Genomic DNA, 22,377 nt, shown 5'->3' with positions numbered 1-22,377 from the left:
TGCTCTAATTCTGCCTTTCTTGGCTCTCACCGAGGCTACTGGTCTCCCAGCCTCTATTCTCTCCCTCTGCAATTCACTCTCCAGATAGAGCCAGAGACCTCTCCAAAATGAAAATGTGCTTAAGAGTTTTCAGTGGCCTTCAGTGCCACTCAAGCAGCTCAATATGATTAGTTTCCCCAACCCCCACTGGTTGGCCACTTGAAAAAGCTTCACCTTCTTCTCTCGCCTCCTTTAAGTTTTACACTTTGTGCTCTGACAACTCCAAACTGTCTGTGGTGCATATGGGGTCTCTCCTAACTAAACGCCTTGACCAGTGTTCTCCCCCTGTCCGCCTTCCTTCCCAACTAACTCCTACTGATCCTTTAAGATGCAGCTCAGGCACCTCCTCCTCTAACCACTGCTCCACACACCGGACATCCACACCTAATCTGGATCAGGACCCCTTCCCTCTGCCTCCCCAGCTCCCTACACTTCCCTCAATCACAACCCTCATCACTCTTTCTTCCCCAATAGACTTGCAAGCAGAGCTGGGTTTTCTTCTCCGTGTCTGTTCCTTGCATAGTTACTAGGACACAACAGATTGCCATAGTAAGGACAAGAAAACAGCACAGAACCATCAGCTACCACCTTGGATCACAAAGGCAACATTCAGGTAGCTCTTTAACCAACTCACAGTCATGGCTTTGCCTCCCAAAACTCCTTTATCTCACTCTTCTGTTATCCTTCAAAAGATTAGACCTGCATTGTCCAATGCGGCAGTCACTGGCCACATGTGGCTCCTGGCATGTGAAATGTGGTTAGATTGATTTGAGGGTGTGTTGTAAACATATCTAGACTTCAAACAGTTCTGAAAAAAAAGTGTTGACTATCTCATTACTTTTATTGATTACATGTTGAAATGATTATGTTTGGAGGGATAAATAGATATAATTAAAATTAATTTCACTTGTTTCTTTTTACTTCTTTTAATGAGGCCACTATAAAGTTTTAAATCACATATGTAACTCATATTATATTTCTACTGAACAGCACTGGAGTAGACACTCCAAAAGAATTCCCGGTTGACTAGAGGATTATTTCCCCACTTTCTATACTATCTCATCTCTCTTATAAACTTTTTATCTAAAGCTAAAAATTCAGGGTAGGACAGGCCAGTCATAGAAGCTAATAAAGAAAAATCTTACTTCAAATGTATCAGACATACCTTTTTTTCCTTTGATTTTAATGCCATGGTTAAACCCTGAATGGCTTTATCCCTCTTTAAACTATTTTTCTTCTCTGTAGCAATTTCTCTTTCCTTCTCTCTCAGGTCCTCCTCAAGTGCCTAAATTAGATTAGAAAAAGATTCACTAAGTTGATGTGTTCCAACCAAAATGCAGTGTAAATATATCTTTAAGAGCACACTCAAATGCAGTTATTCTATCTTATTCCTGTCAACCTGTGATTAATGTTTCCAAGTGGAGCTGAACATAGTGGCATCAACTCCAAGTTACTGTGTTACCGCTCCCGGCAACAGGGCTGGGTGAAGGGAAGGGGATCAAATCAGTTAAGACGATGACAGCTATTCCTATGGGAAGGATTCCAATGCCTTCTGGAATTTGAATACAGTCACTCAGAGTCTTTGAAACCATACCAGGTTATTTGGGGGAAATAACAGATCATTAATTTCATTCCTTTTGATGGAGACTGAACTATACATTTATAGTCTGAGTTCATTTCTAAAGATAATCACCACCGCCTCCCTTTCGGGCTGTTGTGAGGATCAAATGGGATAATGGATGTGAAAGCACTTTCTAAGCTGGCAGGCACTCCACAAATGCCTCCTGCTGTGACAGAGGAACCATGGCACATGGGCAGGTCCAAATCTTCGCTCTACCTCTTCCTAGCTATGTGCTCTTAAGCAAGTGACCTCACCTCTCTGGGCCTCAGGTACCACATCTATAAAATGGGAATGCCTACTTCACAGAGTTACTGCAAAGATTAAGAAACCCTTTCTAGAGTACCTTATGCTCGACTGTCATACAGTAGCATTCAATGAATGACAGCTACTGTGACACAGAATTATCTGTTGCACTCAATAAAACAAGAGGCAAGAATAGACTAAATCTTCAATACATTTTTTAAAACCATATCAACATACCTGGATCCTCTCTTCAAAGCTGTTTCTCTCCTTCTGATGCTCCATTTGTGCAGCCTAAGAAAAGGCATTAATTGGTGTCAAGAAGGCACTGCAATCCAACAGCTTCTCCAGAACAATTAGAATGAGCACGTCCTTGTCGCTTACTCACTTTCCCCCACTACTGTGGAACTCATTAAAACAAGTGTCCCCTCCCTCTCTCCGCCCCACCCAAAACCCCACCTGATTTGAATGAAGAAAAATGTGAAGACAACAACCTACCCTGGTTGATCACCAGCCCCACAGAGAGTAAACCACGGTGCTGCTGAACAAGATGAAGGCCTACTAGAGGGCCGTGCCGCGGAAGTGGGAAAGAGAGTTAAGAGGAGGGGCAGGAAACAACTGTGGATTACAGATGAAAATGAACTGGCAAGGCTACCGCATTCACTGCTGTGGTAGGAACACAGGCCCTGCTCCATGAAGAAACCAAGACTTTCTGTGAACAACCAGAACATCCCCAATGTGAATATACCACATGCAGCAGCTACTCTTGGTCCAACAAGAATGGAAGGCCTAGACTAAGACCTACCTCCACTTCCCTGGCCTGCCCAACCTCTTCAAAAGAGCTTGCTGGGGAGGCCGCCTAGGGCGGGGACAGGAGTCCAGGGAGGCTTTGGGGTCAGCTACTAGTAACCCATCTCTTGGAACCTGGAAAAATGTAACAACTCCTCTGAGCCTGTTTCTAAACTTGACAAGGAGACCATGAGCTCTACCACGCCAGGTGGCTGGGAGGATTGAACGAGGTGGTATACTGAACCCCTCCCATGCTGCCAAGCCCGATACAAGTTAGTCCCCTTCCCACCCTACCTCTCAAGTTGCAGACCAAAGTTAGCCTCACACCTACTTCTAACCAAAAGGCAAGATGGAAAACAATGCACCACAACTGTATCCTAAGAAAACCCAAAGGATGAAAATAAAGTCCCCAGGAAACAACAAATCAACACATGGTAAAACAGAGGCAAGCAGGTAGGGACTGGTTTTTTTTTAAGCAACTCTTTATAGGAGCAGGAGGCTGAAAAGGAAAAAGAACGTCAGGGCCCCTGACAAAGGCAGTTTCTGCTCACTCCTCAGCTGACAATGGTCTCATATTTAGAAGCAGGCTATGTATGAACCATGAGGCCTGAATGCACATTCCATCTCCCACAGAGGAGTCTGGTTGGCTAATTAAAGTCCCCTCTTCATGTCCCGTCGCCTCACCTCAGTTTCTCTCTCCTTTTCTTCCCTTGGAGCAGCACAAAGTCCTCGGAGCTCTCCAGATGACACATTCTCATCAGGAGATGCCATCTGAGATTTCTCCTCTTTAAGGCACTGAATTAAAGCTTCTTTGCTCTTCAAAGACAGCTTCAACTCCTCAATCAGTCTAAAAGAGAACAAAATTTAAATATTAATTCTAAGCTGTTCTCTTAGCTCAGTGGAGCAGGAGGAGGAAGGAAATGGGGCCAGATATCTTCAAAGTAGACATATACAATGGCTGAACATAAACAGAATCACATTTTGCAGGTAGGAGATGATGCGCCAGAATTCGTGTGACATTAACTGGTCCCCTGCCTGCCTCCAGTCAATTCAACTCTGAGCTTCTAGACTCTAACCAAGCTGTGATCCTATTCAAATACCTTCAACAGCTCCCACCAACAGCAGTGGACTACTAATTTTTTTGGCCAAGAAGTCCTCTCTCCAAAAGAAATGTCACTGAAACCTAAGCAAACAAAACCAATGAAGCAGAGCTGTTCAGGTGAGTGTGGAAAAAACGGAATGTCTTGCCAAGGCTTCTCAGGGCAAAGTTTAAAAACACTGACTTTCAAGATAAAGGTGAAACTCCTTTCCAGGCATTCCAGGTCCCAGGTCTTAGAGCCTACCAGATCAGAGGCCCCTGCCGACAGCTTCAGTCTCACAGGAAACCATCGCCCTCTCCATCTCCACTCAGTAGCCTCACTTCCAGTTCTCTCCCAAAGCCAGACTGTTTCATGCCTCTATGCCTTTGCTCATGCTATTCCTCTAGCTAAAAGGCCCTTTCCCACCCCACCCCCACCTCACCCCCACCTCTACCTGACAAACACCCATTCATCCTGCCAGAGCTAATTAAGCATCACCTCCCCTCCAGGAAGTTTTGCTACCTGCACCCCTAGTGCCCCCCGTCAGGAACAGCTGAACATATCCCTCTCTGGGCTGTGTTATCAAATAACACAATATAATTACCAAATTATCCCATATCAACTGCCCCTTGGCCATGGCAAGTAATTCAATCTCTCTGAGCCTGTACCTCCTCAGCTACAAAATAGGGGTGACTTGGGATTGTGGACCGGAGACAAACTATTTAAAACAATCTTGCACTGCTCCTGGAATATGGTGGAACTCAACAAATGACAGTTGCTACAATTATTACTTTTTTTTTAAACATGTAACAATTAGCATTTCGTCAGAAGACCCTCAGAATAGCCTTTCTGCAGCTAAGCCTAGAAAGAGGTGTAAGATTGCCCTCTAGGGGCCCAACTTTGAAATCATCACATAATCAATGAGAGAGGTAGTCACCAAACTATAAATACTTAAAATTGAAGCACTGTGTTGTATGTAATTTTACATCAATAAAACTGAATTTTTTTTTTTTTTTTTTTAGTTACCTTAAAGCAAGTTCTAGATAAGGAATAGAAAAAGTAGGCAGGCCTGGTGGGGACTCCTGTGGCCAAGCTGGAGCACCAGGCCCATCTAAGGGGAGGGGTAGCCTCAATCCAGCAAGACGATACCCAGGGCTGCCAATCTCCTAGGTTTTAAAGAGAAGGTGGAAATCCAGACTTCTGCATGAAATTCAATTTTTTACATATTGGCAACTAATTCACACTTTAAAAAATACTGTAAGCCAAATAGAACATATCTGTTGGCATATTTGATCTGCAGGGCTTCCCAGTATTAACTGCCTTAAAGACACAGAGCAGCTCAAAGGCCAGATTGAAGGCAATAAAGTAGCTAAAGCATGCACCTTTAAAAAGGGTGGTGGGACCCCAGAAAGATATTGGCGGAGTCCATCCATCCACGTGAGGGGTTCCTGGGCCCTAAAGATTCAACACCTTGCCCTGCCCAACAGTGAGTCGATCTGTGTCGCAGATCTAGATCCATCTCATGAGGGCAAAACCAAGGACTCTGGCTCCAGTTCCCTGCTAACCACTTGACCTTGACTTAGCTTCCTAGGCAGGACTGCCTTCAGGGAGGGAACATACTGATCCTACAACCAGGAGAATTTCACCACAAAAAGTGCCACAACCTGAGCAAAAATCCAGAGCTGGCATCCGACTGCTGCACTGGTCTCTGGGAGTGCGCCTGGGACACAGCTATCCCTGAGAGACAGTTGCATTCACAGGACTGACACATTGGGTTTCAGTGCCTGTCCAGCCAGACCTCTGGGAAATCCCAGGAAGATGCAGCCTTCAACAAAGCCCTGATCCGACATCCATGGAGACTCCACCACCTAGAACACAGTAAGTACTTGATACACGTTAACCCTTCCCAAAGTCCCCCTTCCAAAAAAGATGAACAATCAAGCTTCTGTGGCACATGCTAAGAGGACCACTCTCCTCTAGGATCACCTTAAAATGTGCCAGGCTCATTACCTTTACGTGCTGTTCTCGCTGCTTGGCAAAGCGTCCTCACCCAACTCCCAGGACTCCTTGTCTGACAAGCCCTCCCCAACCCACGCCCAGGCAGAGCTGATCACACCTTGCTTTTGTCACAGCACAGAACCCTGGGCTCACCTTTATCACAGCATCCATCACGACATATATTTTTTTAACATCTAGCCCCTCCCACACTGAGAGCACCACAGAAGCAGGAGAACGTTCAGCCCTGCATTCCCAGCACGCATTCCCAAGGCCACACTCAGTGGTTGGTTAAGGAATGAATCTATACTTCCTTTAACTCAAGCTTTAATCCATACACCCAACCACATTCTAGACTCCACTCACTGAGGCTCACAGGCCCTCAAACCCAACACGTGCCAACTGAAGGTATCATCTTCCCTCTCCCTCCACCCGAAAACATTTCTTCTTTTTCCTTTCCCCTCAACAAAATTCAATAAACTGCACCACCCCACAGCTGCTCATGCTCAAAACCTGGGCAAGGGCCAGGCGCAGTGGCTCATGCCTGTAATCCCAGCACTTTGGGAGGCTGGCAAATTACCTGAGGTCAGGAGTTCAGGACCAGCCTGGCCAACATGGTGAAACCCTGTCTCCACTAAAAATACAAAAATTAGCCAGGCTTTTTTGGTGGCGGGCAACTGTAATCCCAGCTGCTCGGGAGGCTGAGGTAAGAGAATCACCTGAACCTGGGAAGCAGAGGTTGCAGTGAGCCGAGATCACACCACTGCACTCCAGCCTGGAGGACAGAGTTAAGACTCCATCTTAAAAAACAAAACAAAACAACAAAAAAAAACACCTGGGCAAGGGTGTGTCACTGTAGCCGTTCCCCTCATCCCCCAAATCCAATCAGTCACCAAGTCCTTCAAGCCCATCATGTCTACCCTACCTTCTAGCCTGTTTTCCTCCATTCCCAGCTCTGTCACCTCCACCTTGATCACCATCAGCTCTTTCCTGGATTTCTGCATCAGCCTGAGAACTAGTCTTCTACCCAGCCCCAGCACCAATCCATTCCCTAAGGGCAGCCAGAAAGACCTTTCTAAATTTAAATCTGATCTTGTCATTCCCCGAAGCCTCACCTTGAACTCTTCGGTGGCTTCTTGTATGCCTTTAGGATAAAACTCAAATTCTTCAATAAGGTCCATGTCACCCCCCAGCTTCCCTCTCCTCACCTCTTCCCTACTCCTTTCCAGAACACAGCACTCAGGCCAGGCTATGCACCCTCCTGTGCCTGGATCCTGCCGTGTTCCTTCTTGCCTCAGGACTTTCAGTCGCACTGTTCCTTTACTTCCCTTTCTTTGTCCAAGTAGTTCTTCCTCATCCCAGTACTTCTCCCAGGAAACTTTTCCTAATCCCTCTAAACTGAATTCGACAAAATATGTTAACCCAGCATTGATCCTACTTAGCCCTTATCATCTTGCTCCTCCCTCCACCCCTCCCACCCTGCTGGATGATAAGCTTCAACTCAAACAATGAGATTCCTGGGGAGAGGAACCCAGGCTGTATTACTCCCTCTTACATTCTCATCACCACTGTGCTGAGTGGAAGATGCTCAGGAAATATTTGTCGAACAAAAGGCATAAAGATCCAATAGAACCAATGAACTGACTGCTCAGCATCTGTCAGGCCCCTCAGAGGGCCTTTTCTATTCACTCTGTCCCAGGACCTCTTTTCAAACCTATCCCAAACCCTCTCCTTCCCCTTCACAGGCGCCAGGAATTCTGCCAGTCATTTCTTCTTTGGTGGCTGCTCACAAATTCTATTCCCTGGGTCCCCTACTCCCAGTTTAACTGCTCCAGACCTGTAGCTCCCAAGGAAGACAAACCCATAAGCCTTCTAAGGGCTTCACTGCTAATGGGTTGGCAGAGATACAAGGGAACACAGAAATGGTTCTGTGGAATTCTCAGTCTAGTGGCTCCATGGGTGGTGCCTGGAAAGGGCAGTACTCTGGGGGGAGGCTCAGTAGGAGGGCACATCCCAGGGAAGTTTCTCTTCCTAGCCATGAAGTCAAGAAAAACACAAGGTCTCAAATGGGTAAACTGAGATGATACATATTCACTCCACTGAGGTCCATGGGGAACCCAGTTTCCTCACTCACCCTGAAATTATTAATCATAAAACTCATTTTCCAGATCAAAGCTAAGAAAAGATCGCAGAGCACCAAATAAATGCTCGCACCTCCAAATGCTGAAGCTAGGGCACTTACATGGAGGCATGGGCTCTCCCTCTGGGTCTATTTACTTCTCTTTTACAGATAATCCCATCCCAAGGATTAGGATTTGCTCATCTGATTTTCCAAGCAGCAGACTCCAATCTCCACAGGTAGTACCAAGGCAGAAGTAAAAGCAGACAACAGTTGAGAAACCAGGCAGTTAGGCCAAGCACCTAAACAACACAGTAGTGTTCGTCAATGCAGGGGGCAGGCACCAAATGACCAAGAAAGCGGAGCCAGTCAGTATCCTCTGAAACAGATCATTTGCTTTAGAACAATTTCTATCAAATTCCAAGCTCAGCTCTTCAACAGATAGGTCACAGGTTAGCCAGCAGTTGGACTTAGATTTAGTTAACCTTCCACTTAGTGACTGCCAAAATAAGGCAAGAGTATCAAAATGTAAGGTTTATGGTAAGCAATAAAATCAGCTTTCTCCTGACAAGTTTTTACCAAAAGTTTGGTTGCAAAATACGATGGGCACAAAGGATTGCCTAAAGGCCATATCAACTATCCAATAGACTAGAAGGCATCCATTTTATCATGGATCATCAAAGAGCTCTGTATTTGGTCAACACGGTTTTATTTTTGACACCTTGCCCTGTACTAATTTCTGCCTTGGGCTGCATTAAAAGATATGATGGAAAATAAGTCACATGGAATTCACTGGTATTTCTTGTGGGGGCAGTCACTCACTGTTCACTTTCGGAAGAACCACCAGAGAAATTTCCTCTGATTGTGCCAAGTAAAACCGGACTTCTCCTGAGTTACTAGCTTGTTTTACCTCATTTGCAATGTGAATCTTGTCTCTACCCTTTTTCCTTTGACTTCCAGGAAGCTTACGGGCAAAATCAAATGCTAACATTAGTATCTGAGTAGAACTTTTCAGCATGAATGTCTATCAGTAGACTATCTCTGACCTCATATGACTATGCTATTCCTTTTCTCTTCCTCCTGATTTTCTCCGTAGTTTTCTTTCTATCTAACTGTGTTGGACTTGTTCCCGTTAGTCACTCAAGTCCTGTGGGAAACACGGGGAGAAGGGAGGGATAAAAGGGAAGAAAAGGGAACACGCTGCCAGATAATGTGATGTCAGGGTATGACAGGGACAAGAGCCAGACCTGTCTTTCTCATCCAGGACCAGAGCCATTGCCAAGTCCCCCTTGTGCATCTTCTTCATCTCTGAAAGCTTGCTTTCCAAACTCAACCGAAGAGCCTTCTCCGTTTCTGTCCCTGCAAAGGCCTTTTCCAGTTCTGCTTGGGCGGCTTTCACATCCTAGAGTTAAATTAAATGCATTTGATGCAATTTTTCAATACAATTGGGAACATTTTGAAAGGAAATTGGATTAAAATATAAATATTTATGACTTTTTCTCCAGCACATTTCCCCTCCCTGAATTGTACTATACATGGAGAGAATCGGTAATAAATACACTTGCCAGCCATTTTTCCCTCTTGTATCCTGAAGCGTAATAGGCATTTCCAATGGAAAAGACTCAACTCTGTAAGAACTGTATTTTTGGTTTTGAAAAATCAGATCAATATTTACAGCTTCAAGAAGAACAAGGAGAAATGCTCCTCTCAATACTAAACATACATAAATTCCAAAGAGTCACCATAATTTCCATACAAATTCATCCCACACACCCCCACCGCCCTATTTTTTTAAGATAATGACTGAACAATTCTAAAGTACATTTTCTATATCTCCAAGGTGATTTAGGTGGTACAAAAAAAAAAAACAACTGTATGTTCTTCCCAAGAGGTCAGAGAAGCCAATGAGGAAATTATGTAAATCATGCAGGCAGTGCCTGTGTTAGGGAAAAAGGCCCTGGTGTTCATGAAAGTGACCTGGGAGTAGATATGAATCTCCAACTACTCACACCAACTGCCTCCAATTACATCACAAAGATAAACACCAAAGAGAATTGGGTTCAAAAACCAGCTCTCCCACATACTTGCTGTGTGATCTCAGGTAGTTGTTAAACCTCTCCGAGCCTGAGCTTCCCAATCGATAAAATAGGGATAACCACCGTCCCATCAAAGAGCTGTCGTGAGTCACTGTCAAACGCTTGTTCCATCACAGGAAGCTCAGAAAAAAATGTTGGCTCCCTCCTCCCTGCCCTTGCCCTCCACAGTGCCGCCCCTACCACTATCTCCTCACAGGGCTTCCTGTCACTCTCAATGAAAGCTGAAAAAAATCATGTATCATATTCTTAGACAACAACAAAGCCTGTTATTTACTAAATGCCAGGCTCTGAGCAAGGAGCTTCATTCATATTATCTCCCATCTGCATCCAACCCTAAAAAGTTATATCCCGAGACAGTAGAGTATAGCAGTTTAGAATGCAGGTCTGAAGCCAGACTACCTGATATTTACTGCCTGTGTGCCCCTAAGCAAGTGACTTAGCTACTCTGTGCCTGTTTCATCATCTGTTTAAAAAAAAAAAAGAAAGAAAGAAAAAGGATGACAGAAGTATTCACCTCACAGAGGTTTATTGAAAAGATTACCTTCATGTCTATAAAGAGCTTAGGAGGATGTCTCACACAATGAAATGGTAAGCCCACAATAAATTGTTAATACTACAGTTATTATTACAATTACCGCTGCAAACCAGGTATCACTGTTCTTATTTTACAGATGATGAAGCAGAGGCTCAGAGTAAGCAAATACCTTATCCTGGGTGACAAGGCTAGTAAGTGACAGAGGAGAGATTTGTCACCCCAACACACGGGAAAGCACTTACAGGGAAAAAAAATGACCCAGTAAGTTAGATCTCATAATTACACTTTAGCTAAAATTCAGAATTTGTGATCAGGAGAACCTTCTTGTGGTTCTAGTTCTACCACTTCTGACCTATACTAAGTTTCTAACCCTCTCCAAGCCTGTTTAAAACACAGGTATTTTGGGCCTAATAGCTACATTTCCCCAAAAGGACAATTTAAGGGCTGATGTGAACATCATAAATGGAAAATTGTAAACTGCAAAAACAGTGCCTGCTCTTTGTATCCGGAAGTGCTTCTGGTGCCATTTCTCTCTATATCTAAAAAGAACCAGTTTCAGGTAGAGAAACTGTGATAAAACAACAGATATCAAAGACCAAGAATTAAATAGTATTACTTAATACTAGCTTAAAACAGATAAGGAGACAGGATTTTTTAGCCAGGAAACATCCTGACTCCCATCACAGTGATAGGAAATACCTAACTGAGAATAAATAGAAGGAGAAGTGACATGCAGTGCCTAATAGAGAAAAGACATTCTATGAGCACTGGCAGGATGGTTGGAGGGAAGCCGGATACCAGGTACCAGAGCTGGATGGACACGTGGTAGCCTAAAGGTCAGAGTCTGGTTCCAGGCTTAACTAATGTGAGGTAAGTCATTTCCCTTCTCTGGCCTTCAGCTTCCACATCTTTAAAATAATGGAGCTAAACTAGACAATAAGCAGAGTGCTGCTGTAGAAAGAGCATGGGCTTTAAAATCAGCATAGTTAAACCCAGGATTAAACCTATTAGTATTAGGTTAGGCCTATTAAATGAGTTAGTACTTCTCTCTGTATTTCAGTGACCTTATACAGAAATGAAGACCACAATGGCCAGTTTGCAGGGTAAAGGTGTTATAAACTATACATGTAAAATGCCTGAAATGGGGCTACAATCCAGGAGATGCTCAATAAGGGTGGCTGTTGTTTCTCCTGAAACTGACGGTTTACGAAAAAAGAAACGAAACTGTGCCCGCCTGTTATTAACCCACTGTAAGAAATACACTGCCCTCAGGATTTCCAGACTTGCCTTTTCTAAAAGGAGTATTCTTTTGGTTAGGAGATCTTCCACCTGCTGCACCTTCTTTCGAGCATCTTCTTTTACCCGCTGGATTTCAGAGCCACCAGCTTCAGCTAAGCTCTCAACTGCTTTGCTGCAAAAAGAGGCACGCGGTAAAACATGCAAGGGTGATAGTCTGATGGCCATTTCACAGCCCCAGAGAGACAAGGAATATTTGTTAGTCATTTCTCCCACAGACCTGTGCTGAGCTTCTTTTTCTTTAGCTTAATATTTATCATTCAAAAACGCAAATAAGAAAAAAGTAAGAATCATCCATAATCTTGTCACTCAGGATAACTAAGTCAACATTTTAGCATATAGCCTTTCAGACGTTTTCTACAAAAAAGAACCATTTGGTACACATCAGTGAATTGATTTTGTTACTTAATATACCATAAACATCCTTTTGTGTCAATAAAGTCTATATCATCATTTTTAAAGGCTGTATATTAACTCAATGTATGAAATGTACTATAGTTTACTAAATCAATTCTCTATTTTTAAAACATTTAAATTGTTTCTCATTTAACACATTGTATCCGACGATACTCACAAAGTTCTGAGAACAGTGCCTGGTACAAAGTAAGTATTCAATAAATGTTGGTGAAATTGTTTACTGTAATAAGCAATGTTATGATAAAAGCATCCTTGTATGTCTACTATCCAGTGACTTTCTGAGAACAGATTTCTAGAAAGGGAATAGCTGGGTCACAGGGTAAGCCCACTGCTAAGATTCTGGATAGCTACTGCCAAATTTCCCACCAGGGGGCTTCCAACAAAGTATACTTCCACCGGTGGTGCAAGGAGGGCAGAGAGCTGGTCTGACAAACCAACGTGCAAAGGAGCAGTATGCAACGAAAATAAATCTGCGGGAGTAAGGGTCTGCATACTTCATCTTCTGCCAACTGAAGGGAAAAGCATTTTAAATGCATCAGGATCAATCTGTTCACACACTACCTACCACTTAGGGTATGAAGAGGGGAGGTTACACAAGCAACCTGTACTCTGTGTTACTCTAACATAAAACACAGAGTAAGCACTGCTAGAGCACCATGGAATATTCTCTCCACATGACGGGCAGTGGTGGGAATGGCACGCCCAAATCAGACGCAGGACTACAACCACCGATGCCAGAAGATAAACAGTGTCGGACATGACTGTATGAGCAGTCCTCATCAGATTTCTAAAATGATTGCAGGTTTCCAGAAGGCAGAATAATAAAGGAAATGCTTCCACCTAAGGCTGGTTTCTCAGAAAAACTGCAACAGAACAAATCTATTCACCACCAGCTTCCCATGCCCTACTTTAAAGATATATAAAATTTTTCCAACTGAGAGCCATGTGATCAGATACTCACATGTACAAGCCATGTGAATTTTTTTACTGAGAACAATGGAAAGTCAAGAGGACCATACTTGTTGTCCAAGTCTCAAACATGAGTCGCCTGAAAATAAAGACTTTATTAGTATCTTTTTTCTTTTCACCAATAAAGCTTCAGAAGGCCCCAGTGTCATATCATTTTAATGGAATTCAATGTGAACAACTGGAAAGAAAGAACATGGGCTCTGAAGCTGCACAGATCTGCTTCTAAATTTTTACTCTATTATATCCTCAGTGTGACTCTGGGTGAATTATATAGCCTCACTAAATTACCTCTCACACCTCAGTTTCCTCATGTGAAAAATGAGATGATTACCTCTCAGAATTAATGTGCTCACATATGTAGGCCTGTTCCTCTCTGATCGGAGTGCTCTGCACGCTAGCCCTTGGCCTCTGAGGCCCACACAGTGCTGGCTCCTGCTGAGCTGCTGTGAGAGGCCTCATTCTACTCTCTGCTGGGGTCTCTGCTGGCCACAGCCAAGGTGCCCATTTCCATTTCCTGATTCATGCCATTGAATGCCATCACCCCCCACTCCTGGGGCTCATTTTTGGATCGCTGTCTTGAATTCACAGTGATTCACAATCATTTCTATCACTCCTTGAGGAGCATTATACACGGCCGAAAGAATTCTGGACGAGAAGCCCTGCCTTCCCAGGCCTTGGATACAGGATTTCTCCAGCAATGAATTTCTGCTACCTGCTCACCAAGGTTTGAGGCCTGGGCTTTACAGAGCCTCCTCTATAAAAGAGATCGCCTCTGCTACCCCTTTCCCTTACCCCTCCACCCTACCTACCAGAGTGCAAATATGCTGTCTCCCTCCTATCAGCCCAGGTCTAACCTTTGTGTTTTGCTGTCTGAATCACATACATTGTCAAGAAGCTGACTATAATTTTTAACAAGTACTATGATTACTCAGTTTGTCTGAGTTTGAGTTATACCAGTAAAATATATTCCCAATAATAAATGTTCCAACTTTTCATTTATCATCTTTGTGTTTTACAGTTTCTGTGGCAATAAAATTTATACTCAGTAGTATGGTACAATTTTCCTCTACTAATGGAATTATTATTTTTGTTTGTGTTTTAAAGCTACAGAGATAAAATTTACTCGCAACAATATGACTGCTTTCGTTTTTAATGTCCCCTTATCGTAACTGATAAATATAACAGTGGAAAACCAGCCAACAAATGTTTATTTCACAGCAAGGCACAGCGCGCTCTGAAGCCAGAGCAGCCGCTACACGTTTCCCCACTCCTCGAACCTCGGTTTTCTCTCCACTCAAATGGGAATACTGGCTGCCCACATAATTGACCAAATGCAATAAAGCCTGTCAAGTGCCAGACGCAGGATGTCTGCGTCTCAATAAGTGTTAGCTCCCTCCCTCGACCCTTTCTTTCCTTGCAGAATCAGGGCTAACACACAAGGTGGACAGCAAGACCTGAGGAGAGGAAGGGCTGAGAGAAACTGGTTTCATCTAGCTTTCCACCCAATACAAGAAAGTCAGATTCTATAAATGCCAGCCTCACTACCCTTTCAATCCTCCACATTTCCCCTGGATTCTTTTCATTCTAATTATGGTTCTTCAGGTAAAAGCAGGGGCTTTTCCCGTGGCAGATGTCATACCCTGTCCCCATGCCCCACCAAAAATCATAACACTGAAAAGGGGAGTCAAGGGTATTATGTTAACATAGATATTTTCCATCAGCAAGTATCTACCATAGACATACTGCTGGGTGCTAGAAAGCTAGGGTTAAAGAGAAAAGCACGACCAGGCATGGTGGCTCACGCCTGTAATCCCAGCAACTTTGGGAGGCCAATGCGGGTGGATTACCTGAGGTCAGGAGTTTGAGACCAGTCTGGCCAACATGGTGAAACCCTGTCTCTACTAAAAATACAAAAATTTGCCAAGCATTGTGGCGTATGCCTGTAGCCCCAGCTACTCAGGAAGCTGAGGCAGAAGAATCGCTTGAACCCGGGTTGCAGTGAGCCGAGATTGTACCACTGCACTCCAGCCTGGGCAACAGAGCGAGACTCCATCTCAAAAAAAAAAATTAGAGATAGGCACACCTAGCAGTTCCATGGTAGATACTGTCATTGAACAGATACATAGATATTGTGTATATACCAATATACAATTATCTACATACAAAAATTTAAAAAGAACATAGAACCTAGTGCTGAACTAGAAGTCAGGGACTTGAGTTCTAATAGCAGATGTGACCTTCCCGGCTGGGAGTCATGGCCCTTCCCTTTTCCTGGCCTATAGTCTCTCCTCTATGAAATGAGGGTATTCTTCAAGACTTTCCCAGCTCCCAGAACAATGATGGAATGTAAATGGAAAGTGTTTTATAAACTAACAACTGTTATGCATAGAGTATTATCATTCTGTACCAGCGAAGTCCGTTAAGAGACGGACGCAGGCTAGAGGAAGCCATGCATGGTTCCAGATCTGAGGCTTTACAAAGGGCTGAGCAATAGAAGGCATTTGGGCTGGGAGGAAATGAGAGGGGAGGAGGTCTGCTGGAGCAGAGTTAGAGCAGCAAAAGCAAGAACATTTTAGCATCCATGAACTGTGTCTGGGATAGAGCTGGTAGACAGGAAGCTGGAGCAGTTTAAGAATGTTCATTGCGAACATTCTTAACAGAGCTCATGACCTTAACCCCAGACAGAAATCATCCATGACATCTCCCTTCCCATCCATCACCAAGGCCTGTTGATTCTGCTTCCCAAATGTCTGATTCACCCAGCTACTCTGTCACTCGCCTCTCACCTCAACCACTGGACTAGCTTCCTGACTGGTCTCCCAGCTTCCACTCGTGCTCTCTCCACAATCCACTTCCCACCCAGCATCCAGAATGACCTTTTCAAAAACAGAACTCTGATTGTGTCACTCGCTTAAAACCCACGACTGCTTTCCACGTGATTTTAGGATAAAGACCAAAATCTCTAGTGTTCTAGACTTCTCATATTCCCTCAGACCTATACATTCTCTTCTCTTTGAACAGTTTCTCTACCCATTCACCTTGTTAATTCCTACTTGTCTTTCAGATCTCATTTCAAATGCCACCTCCTCAGGGACACCTTTCCTGCTATACAGCCACATCTATATATTTACTCCCCTACCTGGCTGGGCGCAGCGGCTCACCCCTGTAATCCCCGTACTTTGAGAGGCTGAGATGGGTGGATCACGTGAGGCCAGGGGTTCAAGACCAGCCTGGCCAAGATGGTGAAACCCCATCTCTACTAAAAATACGAAAGTTAGCTGAGCATGGCGGCACATGCCTGTAATCCCAGCTACTCGGGAGGCTGAGGCAGGAGAATCGCCTGGACCCAGGAGGCGGGGGTTGCAGTGAGCTGAGATCACGCCACTGCACTCCAGCCTGGCAGAGTGAAACTCCATCTCAAAAAATAATAATAATATATATTTACTCCCCTACCTATAAATTCTCATAGCTCTCTTTATTTTACTTCATAGCTCTTTCCCCAACTTTTGTTTATATATTTATTACTCCAAGTATTTTATCACCATCACTCCCACTAGAATGTGAGCCTCATGCATCTGATTGCATCACCACTACATCCCCAGGAACCCAGTCCACTGCAGCACACAAGAGCCGCTTAATACATATTTCTGAATAAATGAATAAAGCTAGTCAGACCACACAAGCCTGAGCCGTTTGGGAAATATACACATATAAAGATGTGCACAAGCCTCCAAAATACTCAATCCCATGTTTTGCTATTGAGAAGGGTATGCAAGCCTTTGTGAGCTGAGGTTGCCATGTGTATGAGCTTAACTAAAAACTAGTCCAAGCCAAGACCTGCAGCAGGCAGGGCACTGAGTATGAGACAGACCAAATTCCATTACTGATCTTCAGGTTTGATAAAGTAGATTTGCCTCCCTGCCCAGAAAATAATGTACTTCAAAAAACAACAACAACATTAACAACAACTTGTTAATCTGGTGATATTTATTACTTCATTCACTTATTCACTCAGAAAATACCAAGTGTGCAAGTTCAGCATAACCCGGAGAAGCAGCCTACGCCTGGCATCCTGTAGTCTGCTGAAAGCCAACAGCAGGCCAGCTTCCAGCTGCTGGACCCGGTGGCAATGAAGGGAATTATACTGGCCTGGCCCAGAGCAGTGCAGCCGTGCCCTAAACCAAGAACTCCACGGTCCTGGCCTACCACACCCAGCAGGAACTCTACTGTCAGAACAAATGAAGCATTTCCACATAAGCTTCTGGCTGGGATCCTCAGTGAGGCAGCCCCGGGAAGTCTTATTCCACTGTCACAGAACAAAACTTAGCACACTTTGGTGTCGCCACTTTACCCACAACACCCTCTACCACTGTACCTTCCTGGCATGTTACTTTTCACAGGTGTGATGAACAGCTCACCAGTCTCTGATGGGCTCTTCGAGTAGAGGGGTGGAGGGCTGTCTCTTTTCAGATCTTTGGGCAGATGTTAGATTCGAAATACTTGTGTATTTCACAAGTTATTATGTAATAAATGTTTATGAATGAGTGAATAATCAACTGAGTCACAGACTGTATTTGCTGAACTGTGCTTGTTGTTCAATATTTGAATAAATGAAAATACTAGTTTTCAAATGTTTTTTAAGGAGTAGAAACTCTTTCAAGCAAAATATTATGAGGGTCCCTAGTACATTTAACAGATATTAAAGGAAAAAAAAGAAAAAGACAGTTACTCTGGCTGAAGCCCCATCCTCTGTCTCCCTGCCTCACCCACCAGGACCCCTTCAAATCACCCCAGGCTTTTACAACAATAAGAATGAACTACTGATATAATTAACAACACAGATCAATCTCACAAATACATTGTTGAGGAAACAAGCCAGACACAAAAGAAAACCTACTATATAATTCCTTGTATATACAGTTTAAAAGCAGGCAGAACTAACAGTGGTCAGAACGGTAGTTATCTTTAGGGGAGAAAGGTGAGTTCTGAGACCACAAAGAGGGCTTTTGCGGGGGCTGGTATGTTCTCTTTCCTGATCTGGATGGTAGTTCCACGGGTGTGTTTGCTTGTGAACATTCACGCTGTACACTTAAGATCTGTTCATTTTTCTATAATCACGGTATATCTTAAAAGCTTGCTGAAAAGTAAATAATTAAGTAAAAACAAAAACCTCTTTGGAGTCCTCAGACTCCAGACGGAAATCAATTGTCTTAGAAAAGTGGATGGCTCTATTTCACTGACCAACCCAGTGTGGGCGACTTGCAGGCTTTCGAAAGATGACGGTACTCACGAGGCTTTGATGAGCAGCCGCTCTCTCTCCTGGAGTTCCCGCTTCAGACTTTCTACTTCCACCTTGAGCTCAATGTTCTACAAGACAAGATTAAGAAAGAAAAGAAACAACGTAAAATACAGGACCTATGAATGTCAACAATGGGGAAACTGCTTCCAGCACAGACTGACTACAGGATGCTTGTAATAGGCAGATGTTAGATTCAAAAACCCTCATTAGCCTCAGGGCACAGGGAAAAGGGAATTATTAAACACTGGTGGTCTCAAAAGAAAGACCTGGATTTCACGAGACTTGGAGCAATTATGTAAATGCTCCAAGCTCCTAACAGCCAGAGCATTCAAATATCAAGGCATAAATGTCATACAAGGAAGGCTTATTTAAAAATTGTATGCCCTCCGCCAAGCAAATTTACAAGCAATTCTGCGGTGTGTTCTTCCCATTCCAAAGCAATTACTGGTGGTTGTTTACAATCACACATGTGGTGGCTGTAGCAGTGGGAATGTGTTACAGCTTAAAAAAATAAAATAAAACATGTGGATGGAAAACAGGAGGACACATCATGGCATGTGTCATTTCAATATAAGATTTCAGGGTTCTCACTTACAAAAAAAAGCTACAACCACATGGGGCAAGCTGTCTATAAGGAGAACCACAATGTTCTCCAACCAAATGTCTTCCTCTTAACTGAGTGGAACAAAGGGACACAGCCTTGGGCTTACAACTCACGTGAGAATCCAAGACAGAATCCAGGGCAAATGGAATTCAATATGAGACAGTGGAACAGTGGCAGGCTTCTAAAACTTATGCACAAATGTATCCCAGACAGAATATCAGATGAATTCATGTAGTAGATGGGGGTTTGGGTGCATAGTTTGTGGAAGACTGCTGTAAATCTACAATTTCTTGGAAATCTCCCTTTGGTTTTTTGTTTATTAATTTAGAGGCAGAGTCTTGCTCTGCTGTTGCCCAGCCTGAAGTGCAGTGGTGCTATCATAGCTCACTGCAGGCCTCAAACTCCTGGGCTTGAGGGATCCTCCCACCTCAACCTCCTGAGTAGCTGGGACTATAGGCGTGCACTCCCTTGCCTGTTTTTTTGTTCTGTTTTGTTTTGTTTTTACAGATGGGGTCTTGCCATATTGCCCCGGCTGATCTTGAACTTCTGGCTTCAAATGATACTCCTGCTTCAGCCTCCCAAAGCACTGGGTTTACAGCTCCTCTTTTATTTTAATAATCCATGCCAATTTTATGTTGTACTCCATAATACATGTGTTTTTCACTTTTCGTTTTTTTGAGATGAAGTCTTGCTCTTGTCATCCAGGCTGGAGTGCAGTGGTGCGATCTCAGCTCACTGCAACCTCCACCTCCCAGGTTCAAGTGATCCTCCTGCCTCAGCCTCCGAGTAGCTAGGATTATAGTAGGCACCTGCCACCACACCCGGCTAATTTTTTGTATTTTTAGTTGAGATGGGGTTTCACCATGTTGGCCAGGCTGGTCTTGAACTCCTGACCTCAAGTGATCTGCCCGCCTTGGCCTCTCAAAGTGCTGGGATTACAGGTGTGAGCTACCGCATCCAGCCACATGTGTATTATTTAAACAAAAATATTTCCAGGCCAGGCACAGCGGTTCGCACCTATAATCCTAGCAGTTTGGGAGGCGGACGGATCACTGGAGGTCAGGAGTTCGAGACCAGCCTGGCCAACATAGCGAAACCGTCTCAACTAAAAATACAAAAATTAGCCAGGAGTGGTGGCGCATGCCTGTAGTCCCAGGTATCTGGGAGGCTGAGGCAGAAGAATCGCCTGAACCTAAGAGGCAGAGGTTGCAGTGAGCCAAGATAGTACCACTGCACTCCAGCCTAGGTGACAGAGCGAGACTCTGTCTTGGAAAAAAAAAAAATCATTTCCAGTAAGATTTACCATCTCACAGGATATGCCTCCCTCCTTTCTGGCAAGCAGCCCTGGAGAAACAAGTACTTCAGGTTGAGAAGTACAGCCATGACAGAAAGGTCATGGGTGTGTGACCAAAAGGACATGGGTTTAAATTCTGTCTCTACTCTCTACAAGAGGAGACCACAGAGTCAGTGGCTACTCACTTATTCATTCCTTCACTTCGCAGAAACTTACCAAGCACCTGTGAAGGACCGACCACAGAAGACACTGAAGTGAACAAGACATGCTAACGTGGAATACAAAACTAGAAGCACAATATTATAACTGTCCTTAGACACATAAGTCCACAGGGTGACAAAGCAATGCTTCTCCTTTCCAATCCCTCAAGTGTCAAAAACAAAACATAAAAGCTCCCATGACATGAGGGCTTTAAGGATTAAATGAGCAAAGCCTCGGAGACAGGGCTTAAAATAGGTTATCTTCTTCACTGTCAAACAACAAGAACTAAAGAAGTCATCTATGAGGCAGAACTTTTTCTTGAAGAAAGAGATCTTTGCATAAAGGACCCTGGGTAACATTGTATAATGTCTTCAACTGTGATTTTGTGAAAAATGCAGAAACATCCTTCAAACAGAGGATTCTTTCTCCAGCTCTCAGAAGGGTGGAGAGCTTCTATTTATGAAATGATATAATATACTCTAAGTGCTTCGCTTTGTGATGAACCAACAGGCACTCCAATTTAATATATTTAAAAGAATTAATACTAACTTGTCCATCAGGCTATTTTTCTCAAGTCCAATATCTCAAGTTATAAACTCATATACATAATTGTAATTTCCAAACCAAAAGTCAAGGTACCTTCAAAGCATAAAATGGAATATTATGAAACTATAAAAAAAAGGCAGCTTAGTGTGGTGGCTCACACCTGTAAGTCCCAACACTTTAGGAAGCCAAGACAGGAGGACGGCTTGAAGCTAGAAGTTCAAGACCAGCCTTGGGCAACATAGCAAGACCCCATCTCTATAAAAAGCAAAAATTTTAAAATGCCAGGTGTGGTGGTGCATGCCTGTAGTCCCAACTACTAAGGAGACTGAGATGGGAGGATCCCTTGAGCCCAAGAGTTCAAGGTTGTAGTGAGCTATGATCATGCCACTACACTCCAGCCCGGTGACAGAGTGAGATACTGTCTCAAAAACAAAAAGAATAAAGAAATTCATTCTTAAACTACTCTTAAAGAAAGATATCCAAGATATAATTAAGTAAAGCGAGGTGCAGTGCCTCACGCCTATAATCCAAGCACTTTGAGAGGCCAAGGCAGGTGGATCACTTGAGGCCAGGAGTTCAAGACCAGCCTGGAGAACGTGGCGAAACCCCATCTCTACCAAAAATACAAAAATTAGCCAGGCGTGCTGGCATTCACATGCAATCCCAGCTAATCAGGAGGCCGAAGACAGGAATTACTTGAACCTGGGAGGCAGAGGTTGCAGTAAGCCAAGATTGTGCCACTGCACTCCAGCCTGGGCAACAGACAGAGACTCCATCGGAAGAAAAGAAAAGAAAACAGAAAAGAGAAAAGAGAAGGAAAGAAGGAAAGAAGGAAGGAAGGAAGGAAAGAAAGAAAAAAGGAAGGAAGGAAAGGGAAGTGAAGAAAGAAAAGAAGGGAAAGGAAAGAAAGAAAAGAAAAAAAGAAAGGAAGGAAGGAAGGAAAGAAAGAAAGAAATCATTAAGTGAAAAATATAAGGTGCAGAACAGAACATGCTTGCATTTACGTAAAAAGAGGGTTTATACACATACACACACACGCAAACACACGCTTGCTTGTAATATATATATATAAAATTCCTCTGCATAAGCAATCAATATTTATTAGATCTAGAGGACCAGGACACAAGGATGGAAGAGTCTTTTCAGTGTGTACCTCTTAGGCTTTTTGAATTCTAAACCATGTGCACCTATCCAAAAACTTGGGGTCATGAAATCATCTAGTCAGACAGCTGAAGTGG

The 22,377-nt window shown here is 43.7% G+C and overlaps 1 protein-coding gene across 1 annotated transcript in view; it reads right to left on the bottom strand.

The window, feature by feature from the left end:
* Positions 1-22,377, bottom strand: part of CDK5RAP2 (CDK5 regulatory subunit associated protein 2) — a 172,469-nt gene that overhangs the window by 132,182 nt on the left and 17,910 nt on the right. Inside the window, exons 3-8 of the mRNA XM_011989520.1 lie at positions 18,486-18,562; positions 11,801-11,924; positions 9,130-9,284; positions 3,374-3,536; positions 2,141-2,194; positions 1,205-1,324 (exon numbers count right to left, since the gene is read on the bottom strand). Of these exons, the coding sequence (XP_011844910.1) occupies positions 1,205-1,324; positions 2,141-2,194; positions 3,374-3,536; positions 9,130-9,284; positions 11,801-11,924; positions 18,486-18,562 (693 nt within the window). The remainder of the gene's footprint in view (positions 1-1,204; positions 1,325-2,140; positions 2,195-3,373; positions 3,537-9,129; positions 9,285-11,800; positions 11,925-18,485; positions 18,563-22,377) is intronic.

The sequence above is a fragment of the Mandrillus leucophaeus genome, unplaced genomic scaffold (assembly GCF_000951045.1).
Source record: "Mandrillus leucophaeus isolate KB7577 unplaced genomic scaffold, Mleu.le_1.0 Scaffold354, whole genome shotgun sequence".
NCBI classification, from domain to species: Eukaryota; Metazoa; Chordata; class Mammalia; order Primates; family Cercopithecidae; genus Mandrillus; species Mandrillus leucophaeus.
Note: the sequence above shows the minus strand (reverse complement) of the source record. Positions and strands in the feature narration are given on the sequence as shown.